Genomic DNA, 11,745 nt, shown 5'->3' on the forward strand with positions numbered 1-11,745 from the left:
GGTGTGTGTGTGTGTGTGTGTGTGTGTGTGTGTGTGTGTGTGTGTGTGTGTGTAGGTGTGTGTGTGTATGTGTGTGTGTGTATATGCATATATATATATATATGTGTTTATATGTGTATATATATGTATATGTGTGTGTGTATATATATATATATATATATATATATATATATATATATATATATATATATGGTTGGGGTGGGGGTTGTTGTGATGCAATTTTTCAGTATGTGAATATTCTAAAGACAACGGTAATTCATACACAGCATTTCTCAGTACCCCTAAAAGTTCACTGATGTACATCTATTCAGTGGAAGGCATGGTGTTATGTAAACATGTATCCACACCCTGAGCAGCTGTCTGTAATAATAACCTTTGGAAAAAAAAAACTTAGTACATCGATTTCATATTATTCTTAGGTAAATACTAAAGCGTTTTTTTTCTCTCCGTAGATGATACTACTTTTTCCTGTCCTGCTGTCACTCGCAGTCCTGACAGATGCGGCAAGTGATGACCTTGAAACTCCAACAAGCCAGATCGAGGACCCAGCATATCCAGACCAATTGGCGCAAGAATCCTTATCGCTTCACACGCTAGCAAGTCCGGAAGGCCTCGGCGTGCATGTTCTTCCACCTCCTGACGATGTTGAAGGACTCGTCTCAGTGGTTCCTTCACTTCCTTCGGTACAGCTGGATGACACTTCCTCCGTTGGTAACTCTGTGGTGACGGACGACCCAGCTGAAGATCCCGAGCTACTTCACCCTGACCAGATTGCCCAGGAAAGTCAGGTCGGACCGGGAGGTGATGGACTAGGTACACCGACAGTTTCATTTCCTTCTCCTGTAACAGCGTCATCTCCTCATCCTTCTGTCCCATCCGGCGGCATAGAGGGCGTGGCACAGAATCCTCATTTCCCACCCAACCAATATCCTCAAGATGCCCTTCTTCCGACTTCTCCGCGTTTCTTTAACCCTCACATACAGGCCTATTATCCATTTCCAGGACCAGACGGGTATCCTACAATTGATCCTTACCGGTTCTACGACCAGCAGAGGCTTTACGACCAGTTGAGGCGACCAGTGGATCCTTCAAAGATCCCTCCTCGTCGGACGTCATATAATCCTCACCCAGTCTTCCCGAGCACAATATTTGCTCCTCCTGAGCGACCTGTTCCCTTACCCCCAAGAAGGATTAAAACAAGGCAGCCTGTAAATGTAAGGGCACCACTCCCGCGTCCAACACCGCAGACACCTACACTGACTTCAGAAACTTCTGAAAAACAAGCCTCTTCTGAGACGAATAGACTTCCTGATAATGACACACCTGGACACACTAACCCCGAAGTCCCACAGGATGTTGCAACCCCATTGTTCCAACCCAAGAGAGAGCAGTGGAACTCGAAAATATTTTTCGAGATCGAGCAAAGTAGACAACAACTAGAAGAAGGAAAACAACAGAGTGACACTGAAGATTCAGCGAGCTTGCCTCTTCCCGAAGCATCAGCAGAGGAGCACTCTAAGATCAGAGAACAAAGCAGAGAGGAAAGACCAGAGGAAGGACTGAACACAGAAACATCGACTGAAGATCGTCCCAAGCCATCATCCAGCGAGGAAGATCAAGGAAGTACTGTAGGTAATGCAGAAATACCCATTCACGACCATGAGGATTTGTCGCCCCTGGTGTCTTCAGCAGAAAAAACAGGGATAACCTTCTTCCCCCAGGACGTCGACGAAGTATTCCAGTTCGAGGGAAGTGAGAGGGATGTGTCAGCAGCCAAGCCCAATAGCAATAGATTTGTACAGCTGCAACCAACACCAACAGACCTGAGAGATATTGATGCAAGTTTGTATGAAGGTTTAAGACTACCTTACTATTCTATCCTTGATGAGCCAGCTTTTCCGAATGGGAACCAGCAAATCTTCGAAGCACTAGAAAATGTAGATCCAAGTGCCTTTAACGAAGCAGTTCTGGCCTTTGAGCCACAGCGAACGAGTGAACCACCAGTGAACGAAGTTGGTAGCAATGTCCAGCAGAATCTGGGAATACCCATAGAACCTGTTACACAGAAGGTAGACACGGGAATTCCTGCAACCACACCTTTCAATAACCAGCCCCAGCCGTCCCAACAGAATCTGCCACAGTTACAAGGAAATTCGCAATTTGCAGATTTCTATGATCCAGGTTTTCTAGATTATGTCAATGCCCTCTATAGAGCACAAGCACCAGATTATGACTACTTCTATGATTATGATTCGGATTATAACATTGGTTCAACTGGACAATTTCCAGGAAATCAAAATTCAGTTCCTCAACAGTTGCAAGGTGGAATTCCCGCAACAAGCTCTGGTCAACCGGGTCTGCCACCAACAGGGCCCCTTTTCAATCCCTGGGGTTACCCGATCTCACCCACATCACCTACTCGCGGGTCACAAACCAGTCCTGGCTTCCCGCAACAATTCTTTCCTCAAAATATTCCTTTTCCTACAGGATTCCCAGTACAGGGGGTAAACGGAAACCAAACTCAAGGCTTTCCATTTAATCCCCTTGGTTTTCAACAACAGGGGATCCTACCATTTGGCTATACTCCAACTCCAACAACATTCCTGCCTGGGTTTCAGTCATCACAGATCCCTGCTGTATCCACCCCTAGGATTCGGTTCCAGGATGACACAGTACTGGAAATAAGTCCTTCGCCAAATCCTCCAATTGGTGTCACAGACAGCATAGAAATTCAAACCCCACCATCTATTACATTTGAGGCATCTACACCTAATCCTCAAACGAATGAAAATGGTAAAACAGACAATGCATCAGTCAGTGGGGTAAGCCAATCAACACTAAATTCATTGTTGACAACTAATCAAACACAAGTTGTACCACAACAAAATATATCTCTTTTACCTCCTCCATCAACCTTTGCCTCTCCAGTACAAGTACCTCTCCCAAATGATTCTTTACCAGCAGTGAGCCAAGAGAATGATGCTTTACAATCTCCTGGACCATCAGATCAAGCTGTATCAGATCCAGCAAAGAGTGTACCACAGCTTCCCACAGGTCCGGCACAGAATACCTTACTCACTGCTGAGGAATCTGGAGGACTTGGTGGAGCTTTAGGTTCTGTAGTGCCGGTAAAGAATGTACAAATAGCTTCCCCAAATCAGCCACAAAACTTAGGAAGTGAATCAGTCAAACCATCCACAGCAACTGAAATCACTTTAAATAATGTAACATCTATACCTGCCGTTTCATTGCAAAATACACCTGTATCTTCTGGGAACTTAACCCCAAATATTCCAACCCAGGATAAGACACCACAGGCTGTACAATTTCCATCAACTTTTCTAGCACAGGCTGTACAACTGCCTGGTGCTTTTCCAACACAGAATACACCACCTCAATTAGCTATTCCAACACAGGGAATTCCATTATCTTCCCTTGTGCCAACACAGGACATACAGAGACCTATAACAGTTCCTTCACTGGATGATCCATCTCAGAATGCACAACTGCCTACATCTGTTCCAACACAAGGAATCCCGCTGCTTTCTGGTATTCCAGCACAGTTATATTATGCTAATGGCACACAGGGACTACAGCTGCTTTCAACGCTCACAACACAAAATACTCAATTACCATCAAATATTCCACCACAAAATGTCCAAGGACCTTCATCTGTTCAGACCCAAAATGTACAAATACCCTCTGTTCCTATACAGGTTGTGCTTCCACCAGCTGTACAGACACAAAGTGGACAACAACCATTAGTTTTCCAAGCACAGGGTGTACAACTGCCTTCAGCTGTTCCAACACAGGGTGTACAGCTGCCTTCAGCTGTACCAACACAGGTTGTACAGCTGCCTTCAGCTGTACCAACACAGGGTGTACAGCTGCCTTCAGCTGTACCAACACAGGGTATACAGCTGCCTTCAGCTGTATCAACACAGGGTATACAGCTGCCTTCAGCTGTACCAACACAGAGTGTACAGCTGCCTTCAGCTGTACCAACACAGGGTGTACAGCTGCCTTCAGCTGTACCAACACAGGGTGTACAGCTGCCTTCAGCTGTACCAACACAGGGTGTACAGCTGCCTTCAGCTGTACCAACACAGGGTGTACAGCTGCCTTCAGCTGTACCAACACAGGGTGTACAGCTGCCTTCAGCTGTACCAACACAGGGTATACAGCTGCCTTCAGCTGTACCAATACAGGGTATACAGCTGCCTTCAGCTGTACCAACACAGGGTGTACAGCTGCCTTCAGCTGTTCCATCACAGGGTATACAAAGACCTTTAGCTGTTCCAACACAGGGTGTACAAAGGCCTTCAGTTGTTCCAATACAGGGTGTACAGCTGCCTTCAACTGTACCAACACAGGGTATACAGCTGCCTTCAGCTGTACCAACACAGGGTGTACAGCTGCCTTCAGCTGTACCAACACAGGGTGTACAGCTGCCTTCAGCTGTACCAACACAGGGTGTACAGCTGCCTTCAGCTGTACCAACACAGGGTGTACAGCTGCCTTCAGCTGTACCAACACAGGGTATACAGCTGCCTTCAGCTGTACCAACACAGGGTATACAGCTACCTTCAGCTGTACCAACACAGGGTGTACAGCTGCCTTCAGCTGTTCCAACACAGGGTATACAGCTGCCTTCAGCTGTACCAACACAGGGTATACAGCTACCTTCAGCTGTACCAACACAGGGTGTACAGCTGCCTTTAGCTGTTCCAACACAGGGAGCACAAAGGCCTTCAGCTGTTCCAACACAGGGTGTACAGCTACCTTCAGTTGTTCCAACTCAGGGTGTACAGCTGCCTTCAGCTGTTCCAACACAGGGTGTAAAGCTACCTTCAGTTGTTCCAATTCAGAGTGTACAGCTGCCTTCAGTTGTTCCAATTCAGGGTGTACAGCTGCCTTCAGTTGTTCCAACACAGGGTGTACAAAGGCCTTCAGCTGTACCAACACAGGGTGTACAGCTGCCTTCAGTTTTTCCAATTCAGGGTGTACAGCTGCCTTCAGTTGTTCCAACACAGGGTGTACAAAGGCCTTCAGCTGTACCAACACAGGGTGTACAGCTGCCTTCAGTTTTTCCAATTCAGGGTGTACAGCTGCCTTTAGTTGTTCCAACACAGGGTGTACAAAGACCTTCAGCTGTTCCAAGTCAGGGTGTACAAACGCCTTCAGTTGTTCAAACACAAGGTGTACAAAGGCCTTCAGCTGTTCCAACTCAGGGTGTACAGCTGCCTTCAGCTGTTCCAACACAGGGTGTACAGCTGCCTTCGGCTGTTTCAACACAGGGTGTACAAGGGCCTTCGGCTATTCCAACACAAGGTGTACAGCTGCCTTCAGCTTTTCCAACACAGGGTGTACAAAGGCCTTCAGCTGTTTCAACACAGGGTGTACAGCTGCCTTCAGCTGTTCCAACACAGGGTGTACAGCTGCCTTCGGCTGTTTCAACACAGGGTGTACAAGGGCCTTCGGCTATTCCAACACAAGGTGTACAGCTGCCTTCAGCTTTTCCAACACAGGGTGTACAAAGGCCTTCAGCTGTTTCAACACAGGGTGTACAGCTGCCTTCAGCTGTTCCAACACAGGGTGTACAGCTGCCTTCGGCTGTTTCAACACAGGGTGTACAAGGGCCTTCGGCTACTCCAACACAAGGTGTACAGCTGCCTTCAGCTTTTCCAACACAGGGTGTACAAAGGCCTTCAGCTGTTTCAACACAGGGTGTACAGCTGCCTTCAGCTGTTCCAACACAGGGTGTACAAAGGCCTTCAGCTGTTCCAACACAGGGTGTACAACTGCCTTCAGCTGTTCTAACTGGGCAACAGCCATCAATTATTCCAACACAATATACACCACTAACATTTAGGCAGTTCACACAGGGTATACAATCACCTACTGCTTCTTCACAGGGTATACAACTGCCTTCCCTTGTTCCAACACAAAACCTGCCTCCTGTTGTGCCAGTAAAAAGTCAACAGCAACCTTCCATTGCTTCAGCGCAGGGTATACAATTGCCTTCTGCTTTCCCAACATTGTCTTCTCTTGTTCCAACCCAAGGTGCACGTCCGCCTTCTGCTGTGCCAACACAAGCGCCATCTCAGAGAGTGCCAGTGCCATCCGAGGGTGCACAGATTCTTTCAGGATTTTTAGGACCTTTATCACAAACGACACCACCGCATTTTGATTTGTCAACATTGCAAGATCTACAAATTCCTCTCTCACCTGAAAAGGGCAAATCACCATTTTCGAACTTACCTGGAAATGATTTACCAGAAATTACCCAAGCCAAAGATAAAACTAATACTATTGGTGACGTGGTTACTCGGCCACCTCTCTCAGTTCTGACACCTCGGCCTCCCACAGCAATTCTTGGGACTGACCCGATTAGAAGCCCAGCCGCTGGATCCCCTCTGGCAACACCTACTTTACAGACTGAAGCTTTCAATGACTTTATGAACTTCTTTGGACTCAATAATGGAGATGAAACATCTACTTTGAATCCTACTACAACTAGAACCTCAAACGAGTTCGCTGTTGGTTCCGGATTGGTGGTGGACAGCAAGGTGTTGCAGGATTTGCACAATTTAAAGAACGTCGGACCGCGCCAGGACACCACAACCAGGAACTATCCTTTAGATCCCTCTCTCCTTAATTCAACAAGACTCTTTGCAAACCTGGCAGAAGCAATTCGCAATACAATTAACCCTTCATATTTCATACTTACAAAACACGATGTTGGTAACTATTCCTCACCACCACTTATTAGGAACAGTCAGCACAAGCAGTCGATAAACAGGCTACCAGCTCCCAAGTCCGTTAGTGAAACAGTTGTACCAGCTGTTGAAAATTCATCACCAAATGCGCTAAAGGTAACCCGGATGAATGCCAAGATGCCACACCTCATTGCCTCTCTACAAGCAATGATGGACAAGTCGCCGAGGCAACCTCAAGATTCCGAGGAAAGCACAGACACTAATGGTAAGAATAAGAATGAAAAAGAATACTCAGGTGGCAATCGAGTTGATGCAGATGAATTCCTTCTTCTCTTCTCAAACAAGAGCCCAATTCTGCCCGATGACGGTGAGTATATTATACTCATTCCGCGGCCAACTGAATTAAAGTTCCCCACTGATACTAGACCATCGGCTGAAACTACAGCAGATATCTTTACACAAGGCAGGGAGTTCTTGGAATTAGCTGATAACCTACGACCTGACGGGACCATAAAACCACACAGCGCTGTCCGTCGCAGAGCCCCTGCCATAGATCCTGCAGAGGAGAGGATAGGACCCATACCTTCTTCAGGCGAAACGGAGGATCTACTTGAGCATCCAGTAAGAGGAGCCTTTTACGGGCTCTCCACGGACCCAGGTACCTTAAATTGGTTGGCTCCGTACTCTGGAGGTTTCGGCCTCCGTGAACCGCGAAAAGAGGATGGTTCGGGAGAGAGAACAGAGAAAAAGATAGATGATGCTCAGACGAATTCCTCTAATCTGATTAGCGATGACTATGAGGATTTCCCACTATCAGAGAGCAATACAATAGGAGTGGCATCCCCACCCACTCTCCTTCCTGAAGATTTACAAGGCCCAACACTAGCTGAGTATTATGCAAAGTATTTCACCACAGCCCAGGACCCTCAGGTGTTTTTCAACCCATTAGCAACTGGGAGTTACCCAGCATACAATAACATTTCGCCGCGCCCCACCATCTCTGGAGTAAGAAGTCCAGAACAATACGGGTACTTCTATCAAGGACAATACCCACAGTTTAACCTTGGCGTTCGTGATACAGGTGCAAATCCCTACGATTTTGCCTTTGCCAACTTCCCTACTGCTGCATTTGGACAAGACAGTAACGCCTACAGCCCAAACCAAACACCACAAGACACAACACCTGCAGATAACATAGGCAGCCGAGCGCCTGCTTTCCCGGAGTCAGCTGAGGAAGGTACATCTATTACAGAACCCTCTGACACACCCTGATTACGCCTATGATGAAGTGGGAGGACTGAGTTACGATTACAAGGACAGTTTCATCCCTGATTATCTCAACGGTGGTAACCAGGATTATTCTTCAGACACAACCTTTGATTCAGTTTACTCTGATTACGATGTGCAATTAGAAAGTAACATTAATTCTACAGGGTTATCAACGACAAATCCTCTGGCTGCTGAGGGCAATATTGGAACAGGTTCCGGAGATACTTTTGGTGGGCTAGATGCCAACGTCGCTGGACTAAGAGTTAATGGAGGAGCTGACGTCACTCAAAATGCTACTCAGCGTCCAGATTTCCCCACCGTTGCGACAAGTCAAGAAGGAACAAATACATCCTTTTTAGACACTTTAGAAACCGTCCTTTCCCGTAACAAGGAGGACTTTGACTTCAACTCGGATGTCCCTGTTGGTGACAATGTACGCTATGACGAAGGATTACTCGATGCCATTATTAGTGGCGAGGTAAGAGAGGATGGAACAGATCCTTCAGGAAATATTCCTCTAGATTACGATTACAGTGCAGAGAATATCGCTCCAGGCGGAATACCTCTACCTCCAGTGACTGAAGTACCTGCCTCTTTGTCCTTCGGTACTCCTGGAACTACTATTTCGACTATTGAGGTCGATACCGACAGGAGTAGCTTTTCCGAGAGCGCTGATGGTAATTCTGCCAGTGGGTTAAACACTGCTGGTACCGGTACTTCAGGTGAAGGTGAGGATCCTCGGTTCACAAACGTCCCCGTAGACATTCTTGTTTTTACTGCGGCCCCTACTTCCGGATTTCAGCCAGGCAGTAACAGTCTGACGCCTGATGACAATATTTTCACTTCCCAAACGAAGAGGGTTACCCCTGAGAGTAATATTTTTACCTCTATTGCTAGCAGATTCACACCAGAAAGCAATATTTTCACATCTCAAGGCAATGTATTCACTCCTAGCAGCAATGCATTTACCACTGAATTTAGTGTCACCACACCGATAGACAGCAGTTTCATATATAAAAAGAATAATTACATACCAGAAGATAATAATTTTACTCCAATTTACAACATTCCCGTAACCGAAGATCCCATTATAGCTTCTTTTGACGTGGTAGGAACTGACCTCACCAGAGAAGGTCCTTTCAATGCCATTCCCACTGAGAATCCTATTTCTAATAATAATAACGATGAAAATATTTCACAAGATAATGCAAGTGGCGTTTTCGAAAGCACAACAACGTCCGTACCTGTTTTCGAAACTACAACAATGTCCTCGCCTGTTTTCGAAACTACTACAGAGTCTTTACCTGCTTTTGAAACAACAACGTCTGTACCCGTTATCGATACTACAACATTGTCTTTACCTCCAGATCTCATTTTCCCAGATGACGATGACAGTGCTGATGCTTCAGTTAGTAACGGCATCAGCACTGCTGTGCCTGATGTGCTTGATGCCATCCTCCATGTAGGTACACCAGGGAACCCAAATGTTGTATTTGGAGGTGAGGTCCAACTAGACCAAAACTTACAAGGGTTTAGTGGTGAAAGCCAAACAAACACGGATATACAAGGTAATGAAGAAGTCGAACAAACTCCAAGTGACAATTTATCTTTTCCCCAAGTTCCTACGCAGAATGAAAGTCCTGCAGCCAATCAACAGGTCACAGTTGATGAAAGCCAACAGGCTTCCGATGACACCAAACAACAACTACAGAGAACGGAAAATGCCAATGAAACAAGTCAAAACGCAAGTATTAATCAGACTGCAGATGTCCCATTTACGAACGAGCAGGCTGAAAGGGAGGAATCGTCGGGGGTTCAAATAAGTGATGCCACGTCCCTTAGTGCAGGGGTGCCACTGAACACCACTGCTGAACAAACTGATACAAAAGATGAGAGACCAAACCTTGCATCTCAACTTCCATTTCTAGAGCTTCCTGAAGGTGCTTTTGGCTTTACGGTCACCCTTGGAGAGTTTAACAATACTCAGTCCCTCACACAGGAAAATATTGATAATCCGTTGCAGAACAATACTAAAATTGTCACAGAAGATAGTGATGATCGGTTGCAGACAGCCACACAGAACAACAGCATTGATGTCTCTGATTCACAGACCGAAGAAAAAGATGTTTCGTTTAGACAAGGAAACGATACTTTCGTGGACCTTCAATCCAATGACACTGCCACTGGCATACTTATCAATGAGTCTACAGTGGAAGATACAGTACCATTATTGAACATTCCTGGAAGGGTTGAACCATCAGGAATTTCCTCACAGACGCCCGTCGATGTGCTTCTTTTGGGTGAGTCTCACGAGAATACTGATGCCCAAACTTCAGCAAAGGGAACACAAGGGGACAGCAATTGTAATGATACCGGAGATTTGTCCCATAATGCAGAATTAACAATTGATTTTTCATCATCTGAGGAACCGATTATATTGTTAGACAGTTCGGTGGAACTGGCCTCTATAGAAGACAGGGGGAAAGACAAAAATCAGGATTTTGTCTCCTTATTCCAAGATCAACTTGATGCAATAAGGAAAGGAATCGATGAACCGTCAGCCCAAGGTAAGACGCCAGAACTTCCAGTTCCAGGATTCACAGGTTTTGGTGAAAAAAATAAATTCACCACAAATCTGCTCTCACCAACCCCATCTGTACAAAAAGTCACAGAAACAACAACAACAACAGTCTACATACCTATTGTTAAACCAACAAACTCTCCATCAACTACTAAGAAAGTTGTGTCCACCTTGAAGGGGAGACCAACAACCAAACCAGGAATATGGAGACCAACATTTGGTCTACCGGTTCAGACACAGACTTCGAGGCCAACTTCATTTAAGGGCATCAGCAACCAACCTAGTTTAGCTTCATTTCTGGGAGGCTCAACTCCACCAGCAAACTTTGGATTATATGGAAACTCTAACAACCAACAAAGCGTGGGAGCCATTACAACTCCTGGCCAGGGACAGTATACAAGACCAAGTTCAATCTATGATAATGCCGGTCAACAGCAAAATCTGGGAACATACTCAGAATCTCAGGGTCAAACACAGAAAGATAATGAAAGGGAGAAATGGGTATGGAGGAATACTTTCAGCAGTTTACCCATTAGAGGTAGAGAAGAATATATAAAAAACAGGCCCCAGACTTATAATACCAATAATTTTGCTCCTGGAACTGGTAGTCAAGGAGGAAACCATTATGCAGGTAGCACCTATGCCCAGAATAGGCCCAAACACACTGAGTATGGGAAGGACAGCGAAACAGACCGCTGGGTATGGACCTCCAACAGAGGCGGTTCCCTGCCAAATCGAAATCCACCAACACCTTTCCCACTAAGAAACACATGGGTTCCAGACAACTATCTATTTAGTCCTAGTGTAGTAAACTATGTTTACAGCAGAGCGAGTTCAGACACCTCAGAGACACCAGTCACTGACTCAGCTAAGAAGCTAGGGAATAGAGTTACACAATCTGGGCCCACTACAACAACAACGCCTTATTATTGGTATAGTAGCCACAGTAACACAGATCCCCGTGTGTCAGTAGCATCTCGAAATGTGAGATCACCTTCTACCTCTAGACATCATTAGACAGGTGGAAGAGATGTCCACTTTAGTTAAAGCCTTACTCTATTTGCCTTAATATAAGAGAGATAGCCGGAAACAAACTCGTTATTTATTTTCAACTGCAATCCTGTCCCACAGTATTGAAGTTAACTTCGATGAAGCTTTAATGTTGTAAAGATACTT

At 45.8% G+C, this 11,745-nt stretch overlaps 1 protein-coding gene across 1 annotated transcript in view; it reads left to right on the top strand.

The window, feature by feature from the left end:
* Nucleotides 1–295: 295 nt before the first annotated feature.
* The window catches only part of LOC125032345 (mucin-17-like), a 12,562-nt gene continuing 1,112 nt past the window's right edge, over nt 296–11,745 (top strand). The window contains exons 1-3 of the mRNA XM_047623442.1: nt 296–329; nt 490–7,956; nt 8,009–11,534. Coding sequence (XP_047479398.1) covers nt 296–329; nt 490–7,956; nt 8,009–11,534 — 11,027 coding nt within the window. The remainder of the gene's footprint in view (nt 330–489; nt 7,957–8,008; nt 11,535–11,745) is intronic.

Source organism: Penaeus chinensis, chromosome 14, assembly GCF_019202785.1.
Source record: "Penaeus chinensis breed Huanghai No. 1 chromosome 14, ASM1920278v2, whole genome shotgun sequence".
NCBI classification, from domain to species: domain Eukaryota; kingdom Metazoa; phylum Arthropoda; class Malacostraca; order Decapoda; family Penaeidae; genus Penaeus; species Penaeus chinensis.